Source organism: Meles meles, chromosome 7, assembly GCF_922984935.1.
Source record: "Meles meles chromosome 7, mMelMel3.1 paternal haplotype, whole genome shotgun sequence".
Lineage (NCBI taxonomy): Eukaryota > Metazoa > Chordata > Mammalia > Carnivora > Mustelidae > Meles > Meles meles.
The window spans coordinates 118859509-118872663 of NC_060072.1; the positions used below are offsets into that span (position 1 = coordinate 118859509).

At 34.1% G+C, this 13155-nt stretch overlaps 1 protein-coding gene across 4 annotated transcripts in view; it reads left to right on the top strand.

Moving 5' to 3' along the window:
* EPC1 (enhancer of polycomb homolog 1) overlaps nt 1–13155 on the top strand; it is a 92180-nt gene that overhangs the window by 54686 nt on the left and 24339 nt on the right. For all 4 annotated transcript variants that reach the window (XR_006819616.1, XM_046011716.1, XM_046011715.1 and 1 more), the window contains exon 2: nt 8132–8291. Coding sequence is in view for 3 of the 4 variants with exons in the window: in XM_046011716.1 (XP_045867672.1) it covers nt 8132–8291 (160 nt within the window). In the remaining variant the exon portion in view is untranslated. The remainder of the gene's footprint in view (nt 1–8131; nt 8292–13155) is intronic.

Genomic DNA, 13155 nt, shown 5'->3' on the forward strand with positions numbered 1-13155 from the left:
GAGATGGCAAGGAATTGATCCAAAGATGACTTTTGAACAAAGACTTGAAGAAGGTGAGGGAGCAAGCTGTTCAAGTTTGGGGGGAAGAAGCAAGGAATCTAGTATACAAGAGCAGAGTGAGTAAAGAGAATGGTGAATGATGCCAGAAAGGTAATAAGGAGAGGGAAATGCAAATCATGCTGGACCTCATAAACAGTTTTAAGAACTTTTCTTTTATTCTGAATGAGGAATACTTTAAATGGAATAATGGCATAATCTGACTTATATATTAACAGATTGGCTATTCTGTAGAAGAATGGCAAACCAGTCAGAAAGTTATTGTAATGAGCCAGTCAAGAATTAGGGTATTTGGATGTAGAAAAACTACAGAGTCCTTGCAGGAGCCATGTTCCTGAACAGGCAATGACATTTCAGTTCTTAGAAATGTCATTAGAAAATAGGAGAGAAAGTAATTCAGCTCAGTGCTTTTGTTCAAGTAGCAGTGGAGTCTAGCTAGCTCTGCATGCATAAGTAATCGGGATTAAATTTCTTGAGTAGCTTTTTACAAATTAGTAATCACTTATTTCCCCATAAGGAATCTTATACATTGTTGCTTATAATAACCTGTTTTTAATTTCATAACCCAAAAGGTCTAAATGTAGTCTTAATTATTATGTCTAAGTGGGAAGGTCTTTATTTGCTTAAATAAAACCTTAATGAATAAGTGAATATAATTTAATCTTTGTTTAGGAATTTTACAATATAACTTTGAATAGCTTGTTTTGGTTTGCTAATACGTATTAGATACTAAAAAGTAAATAGAAATGTTTTTATTTTTTTCATGCATTTTATTTAGACTGATACTTATCGTTTCTCTATAATGATAATTTATAAAGTATTGTAATAAGGCAGAATATTGTACTAGATGCTGAGCAGGTTAACAAGATAATTGTATTATCTTCATCCTTAAAAAACGTCAGAGCCCCCAGATAATACAAGAGAAAACATCTTTTAAAGGAAAAAATACATAGGTTAATTAAACATAGTGTCTACATTTTGGAGATCAGTATATAAATAAGCAATTATAGTTTCTAAGTAGAGACTATAGTACTGTGGAAGCACAAATTGGGGAGCATTTCTTCTGAGGGGAGAGGGAGGAAAGATAATTTTAAACCAGACTTTGAAGAACAGGTGGTAATTTTCCATAGTGGAGTGGGGCATGGTGAATGGTGATGTCAGCAGATGTATCCATCCATATGAGCAAAGGCACAGAGCAGATGTTTAAGGTACATTTGCAGTAATGTCTCTTCAAACAGGTTTTATCTACACGTAGCTAATGTCACTCTCATTTAATCAATAAAAAATGGTGTTTTCTGATTCCTCAAATACAAGTGACATGCCCTGTTTAGAGCCAGTTAACCCTGTCACATTAACTACCAGTGCTTTTAACAAAACCACAAAAAGCCACCTGGAAGGGCAATATTTTTCTCGGGGTAAACAAAAATAACAAAGAGGAGATTAAAAGAAAAAACATTTACTGCTGGTGCGAGGACAAGGAGGGATGAGTAGGGGGAAAAAATACAAATAGGTAGCAGAGTGATTTGCTGGATTTCGGGTTTGATGAGGAAGCTAGGATTTTTGAGTAGGTGTCTGTCTGTGAGACCCATGCCCTTTCGGTGTACTAGACAGGCTGAAGTAACAGGAGTGAATACTTTTGGAGCCCAGTGCCAATAGCAAGGTTCATAGAGACATGACAGTGTGCTCTGAACTTCAGTCTAAAGATCATTGTTTAGTCTTTTCTGATCCTCTTTTATTGTTTGTATTTCTGTGTATAGAAAACATAATTATAGTGCAAGAAGTTTTTTTTAAGTTATTTGCTGAATAACTTAATTGTAAATTATAGTTTATCTTATTCCATTTTATGTAAGATCAAATATTAAAGAAGTCTTTAGATTATTTCATTTTACTTTGTTTCTTCTAAAACCTAACTTGAGAATTTATGAATTTGAATTATTCTTGGCGTTTTGGTGATTAATTCTTACAACTGTGCTTTAATATAAATATCCTATAATATAAAGAAATTTTATTTAACCACCATGTCAAACATATAAGTGGTCTTCAAATATAGTTATCCCTTTTCTTAAAACAATCTTTTAACTCCCATTGCTGTAGATGTTAGCTTAAATGTCCCTTGGCACTAGTGAAAATGATATTGTCCTTGAAATCCTTTTCCTTTTACCATAATACACTGTACTTTTTCTTCATAGAACTTACCACACTGTACAGTTTATTTTTAGGACTGTTTTATTAGTATCTGTTCTCCCTACTAGAGTGTAAGCTGTGCAGTGTTAGGAACTGTGTCGTTTTAGTTACAAAACTATGTTCCAGTGCCAGGCACATGGTTGGCACTCAATAAATAAATATGGACTAAGTTAATAAATGAATAAAAGCTTAATCCTAGATATTCCGTTCCATATCTTTAGTTTTTGTTCTATACCAACATTTCCCGAACTGTATTACAAAAGTTCTCTGAGCTATTAATAGATATTTTCTGAAAAAATAATTCTGTGGTCACAGGCCTGAATGACTATCCCCGCTCTGGAACAACCACAATTTACATTAGCATGTTAAATGCTCTTAGAAGTCCTAAAGTTTAAAAAGAATTTAAGTTTAGAATCCAGCGTTCTTTTTTTAACTGTCAGACTCTTTATTGGACTATTTGAAGTTATTTGAACACAGCTGGCCTGTTACTGCAAGTAGATTATTCAGAAAATTTCAATGACAGTATCTTCAAGGAACTTCTAACTTTTTACATAATTGTAATTTAAAATTGGGATATTTTAGGTATTTAGTCAAGGCATTCAATAATTATTGAATTCAGAACTCATTCTAGTTTATTTCATTTGTTACTTGGCTTCACCATTCTGTATCTTCCTATACTAAAGCAAGAATCTCATTTCCACTTATAATTTAATGTTACTATTATGTAATTTAATGTTCTGTTTCCTAGAAATAGATGAATATAATTTTGGATTTTAAAAATACTTTCTTTGCCTGGAAAGCTACAAGTGTATTTTACTCTTAAACTAACTTAAATGGGAAAGGTTTTACTCAACCAAAATGTCTTCTAGAAATTATCGATGTTTTAGGAAATCATTTAGTAAAATATACTCATTTTTTTTTTGTCAAAAAGTACTACAGGTACCTTTTAGGAAATACGAGAAATAAAATTACAAAAGAGCATTTCAAAATTGTACCACCTGAAGATAATAATCTGTTAACTTCTTGGTGTACATACTTTGAAACTTTATGTATACGTCTGTGCATGAATTGATAGATATGTACATATGTCACTTATTCAGCAAATATTTAAGCACTACACTTTGTGCCCGGCACTGTTTTAGGGTGGCTGTTTAGCAGTGAACAAAACAGGCAAAAATCCCTGCCTTCATGCTACTTAGGTGGGGCGGGGAGAAGGGGGTGACAACAGTAAACAAGTATATGACATGTCAGAGGATGATAAGAGCTATGAAAAAATAGGGCAAGGAAAGGAACAAAGGAGTGTAAAGAGAAGGATTCTTTTGTATATATGCTCATCTACTTTAAGACTTTTTTCTGAATGTGCTTCTGTTCAGTTGCATTTTTTTCCTTTAAAAAAAGTAATTAATACAAATACTCTGAACATCCAGTTTTCAGATTCTTTTTTACTTAATAAATTGATGTTTTTTTCCATATAGTGAATATTATTCTGAACCATTTACAGGCTACATATATTCCATTTTATAGAATATGGTCTATTGTCTATATAGCAACTAGTGTGATCGTTTTTAAAACCTTTCAGCCACTCCTGCTCTTCATAAAAGGACAGATCCTTAACATGATCAGTGACTGCATGACTGGGTGTTAATCCTCTAAGCAGATAGCATCTGTTACTTGCCCTCCTCACTCACTGTGCGCTAGCCATATAGGCCTATGTTTGATCCCCTTCCAGTCTTAGAGTTCGCAGATATACATGGAGAAAGCATAAATAGGAATATATAAAGTTACAGTTATACCTCAGTTGTTGAAGAATACTTTTGTAAGACTCAGAAGAACTTAACCATAAATGCTGTATATTGTACACTTTTAGGATCCTTAGTACCCTGTTCTTCTTTATCTAACTTTTTATTATAAGAATTTTCAGGGGCACCAGGGTGGGTCAGTCGTTAAGTGGCTGCCTTCAGCTCAAGCCATGATCTCAGGGTCCTGGGATTGAGCCCCGCATCGGGCCCCCTGCTCAGCAGGAATCCTGCTTCTCTCTCTCCCACTCCCCCTGCTTGTGTTCACTCTCTCACTGTGTCTCTCTCTGTCAAATAAAACCTTTAAAAATTTTTAAAAAAAAAGAATTTTCAAACTTAGAGAAAAGCTGAACAGCTGTATACTCAAACTGATTCCAGAGCTGTTCCTGTTTGCTGTATTTTTTCTTATTGTTTAATAAAATATTTTTATAATTGAACCATTTGAAAGTATGTTGTACACATCATGACACCACCTTAGGGGAAATAATTTTCTTGACTGTTAAAGATAGGAGAAAATTATGTGAAATATTTTATAAAACAAAAAACTACAAAGATTTTTTTTAAGCAGTAAGTATTCACTATTATTGATAAACAAAAAATTTGAGTTCACAGTTATGGAAAATGGATAAAACCATAAGGAAGAATCTTTCTACAGAACACTGTTCGTATTAGAGAAAGTATAAATGGTAACTAGTAAGCATATGGAAGACTCTTTAGCTTTTCTAATAATGAAAGATATATTTGCTACCATATGTTGGATACTTAGTAGGTCTCAGGCATTTTTGTCTTTTTTTTTTTTTAAAGATTTATTTATTTGACAGATAGAGATTACAAGTAGGCAGAGAGGCAGGCAGAGAGAGAGAGAGAGAGGAGGAAGCAGGCTCCCTGCTAAGCAGAGAGCCCCATGCGGGGCTCAATTCCAGGACCCTGGGATCATGACCTGAGCTGAAGGCAGAGGCTTTAACCCGCTGAGCCACCCAGGCGCCCCTCAGGCATTTTTGTCTTAACCACAATTCCATATGGTAGTACACAGTGTACATTTACAGGTAATAAAACATACTGGATTAAATCTCTTGTCTCAAGTCTTAAAAGTCCTAGAGCTACTAAACCATCATGCCAACAATTCAAACCCAGAGCCTCTGGATTACCAAAGTCCACGTTCTTAACAAGCTTTCTATATTGCCTGTAAAAATCAAAACACTTTAGAGGTCCCGCTTCCCACCTAGAAAGTAACTTATGGTTCATCTAGAAAAATAAATGAGAAAGCCAGGAATATTCTGAGAAAGAATTATCAAGGAGGAATTGCCTTACTAGATAATAAAATGTAGTATGAGGCTAAACTTTAAGTTAAATACTAGCATGAGAGACAGTTTGGGTAGAGTAGGAAAAAAGTTAGGAATACTCTCAAATGCAAGGGAAATTTATTCTATGATACAGGTACATTTATAATCATTAAAGGGAATAGATTTTTTTTTTTTTTTGCATGACAGTAGAACAAGTGGCTTGCCATTATCTCTCCTTACACAAAAAATAAAAAGATAAACTATTTCTCAGATGTTCACTTATATAAGAAATTATGATAGAGTAATTATTCTGAATTAGGAACAAAATGCAAATTAAGAATACTGTACCTTGCTTTCCCACGCCCTCCTTGAGTTTGGTATGTATATGGGGCATAGGTCAAAGAAAATTTGTCTTGACATTTGAAGGAATCTGAGAGTAGAATAAGTATACATGTGACTGACTTCCCAGCTGGAGCTTACAGAGGTACCCTTTGTCAATAGATAAGGGCCAGTAGATATAAGTACAAACTATACCAAAGTATAAGAGGGTACGTTTAGCCATTAGAGAGCCCAAATCAAGGATCAAATTGAGTTATAAAAAAGAGAGTATTTGTTTACACCCTAGTTTGTGACTATACAATTTATACCTGTTATTAAGCATGACAAAATCATAAGGGAAAAGATTAATTTGACTAATAGAGCTTTTTTGCATGGAAAAAATAAACAAAATGAAAAGTTACACTTCAGGAAAATATTTGGAAAATTTATTACAGGGAGCTAATTTCCTTAATATTAAAAAGGAGATAATATATTTAAATGTTGAAGAAGAAAAGTAGTTCTTTTGAAAATGAGCAAACAGCATCAATATTTAAGAAAAAAGTCATCATTATAAAAAAAAATTAACCTAAAATGACAAGATGGGTGATTTTAAAATTTAAAAAAGAGTCTTTAAGAAGATATTACAAGGACGGGCGCCTGGGTGGTGCCGTTGGTTAAACATTCAGCTCTTGGTTTTGGCTCAGGTTTGATCTCAGGGTTAGGAGATCGAGCCCCATGCAGGGTACACGCTGAGTGCTGAGTCTGCTGGAGATTCACTCTCACTCTGTCCCTCCACTCGTGTGCTCATGCTTTCTCTTTCTCTCAAATCTCTCATATGCCCTTTGAGGACTTTTTTGTAGTTGTCCTACAGATGTTTTTACAAATCCATAAAGATGTTTTGTATATAATAGTACAGGTATGATTTTTTTTAATTAATTTATTTTTTTCAGCATAACAGTATTCATTGTTTTTGCACCACACCCAGTGCTCCATGCAATACATGCCCTCCCTATTACCCACCACCTGGTTCCCCCAACCTCCCACCCCTGACCCTTCAAAACCCTCAGGTTGTTTTTCAGAGTCCATAGTCTCTTATGGTTCGCCTCCCATTCCAATTTTTTTTTTTTATAAACATATAATGTATTTTTATCCCCAGGGGTACAGGTCTGTGAATCGCCAGGTTTACACACTTCACAGCACTCACAATAGCACATACCCTCCCCAATGTCCATAACCCCCTCCCCCTCTCCCAACCCCACCTTACAGGTTTGATTTTTGTAGCATTCAGAGAGAATAACGGGCATTTAGGTTGTCTCCAGGGGATTTTTCCAATTAATTAGTGTCTGGTTAAATAAATTATGGTACATCCATATAGTGGAATGCAGTGCAGCTGCTACAAAAGTTGTAGAAGTGTCAGTATAGAAGGATTTCCAGGATCTAGCTAGTGAACCAAAGCCCTAGTGATAAAGCTCTATATGTTGCATGGTAGAATTCTTTATGACTTTTAAATCCTATATGAATATATATTTTTAATTAAAACAGGGTACTTGTGAGAACCGGAATTTTCTGTTTTCATACCATTGGAATCTTTTTCATCTCTGAACTTATATTTTATATACTTTTTAAAAGCTAGTTTAAATTTAATGAAGTGTTTACCAAAATTCAGTGGTGATAGGCTGACTGAGAACAGATATTTTTATGGCAGCTGGTTGTACCACAAATAGCTAAAATCTTCCTGTGTGGTGACTAAACCAGAGTTTACTTGAGTACTTGTTATATACCAGGCATTATACTAAACATTTTTTGCACATTTATCTTACTTAAATCTCCAACCAGCACTATAAAGTAGATTATTTTTCTCATTCTATAGGAAACAGATTTAGAAGACTAAAGTGTCTTTCTAGGATTCACAGACTCTGAAGCCTATGCATTTGACCCCTATACTAGGCTCTGAAAATTCATTAGGGGTTATTGAGACAAAAGACCAGATTTGAATGTATCAGTTTCATCAAATAAAAGTGGAAAGGATACTCTGCCCTTCTTTGAAAAGATCATATTAGTTGGTTTGTATGAAAGTGCTTTCCAGATTTATGAAGCATTCTGTGTAAAGGAGATTAGAATAATTTTTTTTTAATCATCCACGGCCTGCTTTCTTCATACAAACGTAAATGTTTTAACCCTTTTTCTTTGAATTTCATCTGTAAAATGCAAACTCAGAGTAACAGTTTAGTTAGTTTTTTGGAATCTTTAGTATAATTTAACTCAATTTCAGTGTGGTACATTGCCTAAATTGAGGAAGTATGTGGTGTATCCAACAAAACCTTAATTCTGCTTAAAGTGTGCTTACCACTAATTGTATTGTTAGCATCCTCTCAAGGCTACTAAAATCCTTCTGGTTTTAAAACATATGAGCAAAAACATCTTAATAAGGCTATACATTCTGTTTGGTATTTTTTAAATATATAAACTTATCTATTTTCTTCCTGTTTCTAGGAGCACCATCTTCAGCGGGCTATTTCAGCACAGCAGGTGTATGGCGAGAAGAGGGATAATATGGTCATACCAGTCCCAGAAGCAGAAAGTAATATTGCTTACTATGAGTCTATATATCCTGGGGAATTTAAGATGCCAAAGCAGCTCATTCACATACAGCGTAAGTAATTACTCTTTTAATTATTACATTTTCTATAGCTCTTTTCTGCTTAACTCTTTGACACATTTTTACCTGTTCAAGGCCATTTTTGGTGCCCATTTTCAACTTTTAAAATTGAGATTTCTGGCTGACAAAAGAGATGGCATTTTCATCCTAAGTTTTTGGTTTCATCTCAACATGTGATTTTATACTACTTTAGACAAATAGGATAAAGAATATACCTGAGATGTAGAAATGGTTTTCTTACTATTCAGAAATAATGGGGGCTCCTGGGTGGCTCAGTCATTAAGCATCTGCCTTTGGCTCACATCATGATCTCAGGGTCCTGGGATCAAGTTCTGCATTAGTCTCCCTGCTCAGCGGGAAGCCTGCTTTCCTCTCCCACTCCCCCTGCTTGTGTTCCTTCTCTCACTGTCTCTCTCTCTGTCAAATAAATAAACAAAATCTTTAAAAAAAAAAAAGAAAAGAAAAAGAAATAGTGATATGAGTAGCCTTAAAGAACATCTTAGTAAAAGCCGCAAATCAGCAAACTTTTTCTAAAAAGGGTCAGATAGTGTTTATCTTAGCCTTTTTGGGTTATTCAGTCTGTCACAGGTCTTCAGCTGTACTGTTGAAAGAAAGGCAAAATCAGCAGTTGACAATAAGTAAACAAATGGGCATGGCTGTGTTTCAGGAAAATTTTTATTGAGAAAAAACAGACGGCAACCCAGTACTGGCCCATGGACCAATAGTTTGCCAACCTCTGGTCTGTGATCCTACTAGCTTTTAGTGTTCTAGGTGGTAACTGATTTCACTTGGTAGTGATGAGTTCTTCATTAGCACTAATCCTTCGATGGCTATCACATTTGATGGTGAATAACTGAGAGCTTAAAACTTCAGAGAATAGGGCGCCTGGGTGGCTCAGTGGGTTAAGCTGCTGCCTTCGGCTCAGGTCATGATCTCAGGGTCCTGGGATCGAGTCCCGCATCGGGCTCTCTGCTCGGCAGGGAGCCTGCTTCCCTCTCTCTCTCTCTCTCTCTCTGCCTGCCTTTCTATCTACTTGTGATCTCTCTCTGTCAAATAAATAAATAAAATCTTAAAAAAAAAAACTTCAGAGAATACATTTCATTTACTCAGTCGCCAAGTAGTTGACAACTTTAAAACATAGTTCAAAGTTTACTAAGGTAAGAGGCGCCTAGGTGGCTCAGTTGATATAAAGTTTACTAAGGTAAATTGGGACAGCTTTCATTGTTGTGTTGTTGACCTTTCTAATGAAGAGGGTTTTCCAGTGACTGTCTAAACTTTTTTCATGACCACATAAATGTGTGCTGTTTCTCTTTTCTCATTTAACCTTTCCTCCATATGATCTAGTTTCTGTCATGGATTCTAAATATTTATTTTACTATTTGTTAAATACGAAAATCCAAAAATAAACATAGTGCCTGTATTGGCTCTTATCAGTACTGTATTGGCATTTGCTGTTTTAACTGCATGTGTTTTTTCCTCTTTATTTCTAACTTGTGCCGTAATTTATTGATTTCATTTCGAAGAAAATATTTTTTTCTAATTTACTAAAGGTTACGTTGAAGTGAACTAAAATAAAGTGGCATGTGCTTTCTTCCCTACTCACATGTTTAATTACATATAGGACATAGACACAGACATCTTAAACAAATTTGACCAATATTAATCAAATTATTATTAAATTATTTATTATTATAAATAATAGTATATAGATAATAAAATTAATATTAAATTAGTAATCAAATAACAGCAATAAAATGGCAGCAGAATTATAGTTTATTTGGGGAGAAAAGTATTAGTACAAATTTGAAGTATGTTGTCTCTGGAAAGATATATACATTAGAATATTAATCAAGATAGTCTGCTAATTAGTATTAGCTACCATTGAGTCTCTTTTAATATTTTGTTTTAAATAATTATAAATTCACAGGACAATATATGTAGCTTTGTATACCTCAATCAAGATAACTCAACTCTACCATTGCCACCAGATTGCATGTTGTTACTCCTTTATAGCCAAATCTAGACCCTGGCAACCACTAACATGTTCTCCATTTCTCCAATTACATCAGTTCATGATTATAACATAAACAGAATCATGCAGTGTATTTCCTTTTGAGATTGGCTTTTTTTCACTTAGCATAATATCCTTGGTATCCGTCCAACTTGTTTCATGTAATATAGATCATTTCTTCTTATTGGTGAGTAGTACTCCATAATATGTTTGTTTAATCATTGACCCAGTGAAACAGTTGAATAGTTTCCAGGTTTTGACTATTACAAATAAAGCTGCTATGAACATTCATCTACAAGTTTTTGTGTGAATGTAAGTTTTTACTCCTGGAATAACCTTCGAGTTCAGGTGCTGGGTCCATTTTTAGTTTGACAAGAACTTCCATAGTATTTCCAAGAGTATCTGTGCGGTGTTACATTATCTCGAGCAGTGTGTGTGATCCAGTTTCTCCTTCTGTATTATTGTTGGTATTTGGGGTTATCACTTTTCTACTTTAGCCATTCTAGTAGGTATGCAATGATATCTCATTATACTTTAAATTTGTATTTCTCCAAATGGCTAATATGTTACATATCTTTTCATGGATTTATTTGCCATCTGGTGAAATGATTGTGCATGTGTTTGCGCATTTTCTAATTAGATTATTTTAACAGTTGTGTTTTAGGATTCTTTTATTTATATAGTCTAGACATAAAGTCTTTGTCATACATATAATTTGGAAAATTTTCTCTCAGTATATAGTTTGTCTTTTCATTCTCTTAATAGAGTTTGTCACAGAAAAAAAGCTTTTCATTTTGATGAGATCAAGTTTAATCAGTTTTCCTCTTAGAGATCATGATTTGTTACCAGCTCTAAGAACTCTGCCATTCCCTGGGTCTGAGTTTCTCCTATGTTCTGTTCTAGAAGTTTACAGTTTCACGTTTAAGTGTATGATCAGTTTTGAGTGTATGAGGTTTAGGTCGGGGGTTTTTGTTTTAGGTTTGGTTTTGGTTTTTACCTCTGGATGTGCAGTTGTTCCAGCATCATTTATTAAAACAGCCATCCCTCCTTCACTATTTGATTTTGCTTCTTGGCCAGAAATCAGTTAGGCATATTGATATGGATCCATTCCTGGGTTCTGTGTTCTATTCCCTTGATTTCTGTTTATTCCAAGATAATACCACTGTTTTGATTACTGCAACTTTATAATAACTCTTAATATCAGGGAGAGTCATTCCTTCTTTATTTTTCTCTTCCAAAATTGTCTTGGGTATTCTAGAGCCTTTCCATATAAGTATTACAATAAGCTTGTCTGTGTCTACAGAGAAACTTGCTGATATTTTGATAAGAATTAGATTAAAGCTAAAGATCACTTTAGGGAGAATTGGCATCTTTACTATGTTGAGTTTTCAGTCCATGACCACAGTATGACGCTGCAAGTATTTAGGTCTTCTTTGATTTCTTTCATTAACACTTTATAATTGTCATCATATATATTCTTACCATGTTTCTTTAGATTTATAACTGAGTGTTTTATTTTCTTTGGAGCAATTGAAAGTAGTGTTGCATTTTTTATTTTGGTTTCCACTTGTTCATTGTCAGTATACAGAAATGCAGGCGAAATTATTTATCTTATGTCCTATGGCCTTAACTGAGTTGCTTATTAGCTCTAGGAGATGTTTGCAGATTCTCTGGGTTTTTTTCACATAGATAATCATGGTGAAGTCTGCAAATAAATACAGTTTTGTTTTTCCTTTTCAGTCTCTCTGTCTTTAATTTCTCTTTCTTCCATTACTATAGGGGCTAAAACTTTAGTACAGTGTTAAAATATAAGTGGTGAGAGCAGACATCTTTGCCTTGTTCCTGATCTTAAAAGGAAATAGTTAAGTCTTTCATCATTATGTATTATATTACATGTAGGTTTTTTTGTATTTGCTTTTTATGCGATTGTCATATATGTGATTTGGAAATCTTTTCTTCCAGTGTATAATGTGTCTTTTCATCCTCTTAACAGAGTCTTTCACAGAGCAAAAGGTTTTTTTGCTGAGATCTGGTTTATAGATTGGGTTTTTTATTCTTAATGTACTGAGAGTTATCATGAATCGGTGTTCAATTTTGTCAAATACTTTTTTACATCAGTGGATAACATATGATTTTTCTTCTTTAGCCTGTTGATACGTTAAGTCGCACTGGTTGATTTTCAGATACTGAACCAACCTCACATACCTGGAATAAATCTCCCTTGACTGTAGTGGGTTTTTTGTTTTGTTTTGTTTTATACCTTGTTGGGAAGGATTTTATTGGGTTTATTTTATTTTATTGAATTTTGCATCTAGGTTCATGAGAGATTGTTTGGCTATGTATATGTGTGTGCGCATGTGTGCATGTTCTGTCTTATTTGGCTTTAGTATCAGTGATAGTGGCCTCATAAAACAGGTTGAAAAGTGTTCTCATTCCCTTTTCTAGAAGAAATTGTGTAAGATTTATGTTAATTCTTTAGAAGTTGGTATTGGCTTTTAATACACTACAATAAATAAATTATTAGAGTATAGATTTCTGCAAAGTTAAAATTGAATTTTGTCTGCCAGGTGGTCCAGTGAATTAACTTACGAAGGATATGTTACCTGAATTATATATATGGACTGGTTTATTTTAGTTTCCCGAATTTCTATTGTGTAAATCTCTTAAGCTAATGTTACACAAACTCTCCATGGGAATTTTTTAAAAGGTGATAATTACTATTCTCTAAAAAAAAGCAGTGGTCAAACATGTTTGAGAATGATTGCATATTTTATTCCCTTACCTGCCCCCTGAATCATAAGGTATATTATCATATTTATGATATTTATATTTATAGGCTCTAGGAGT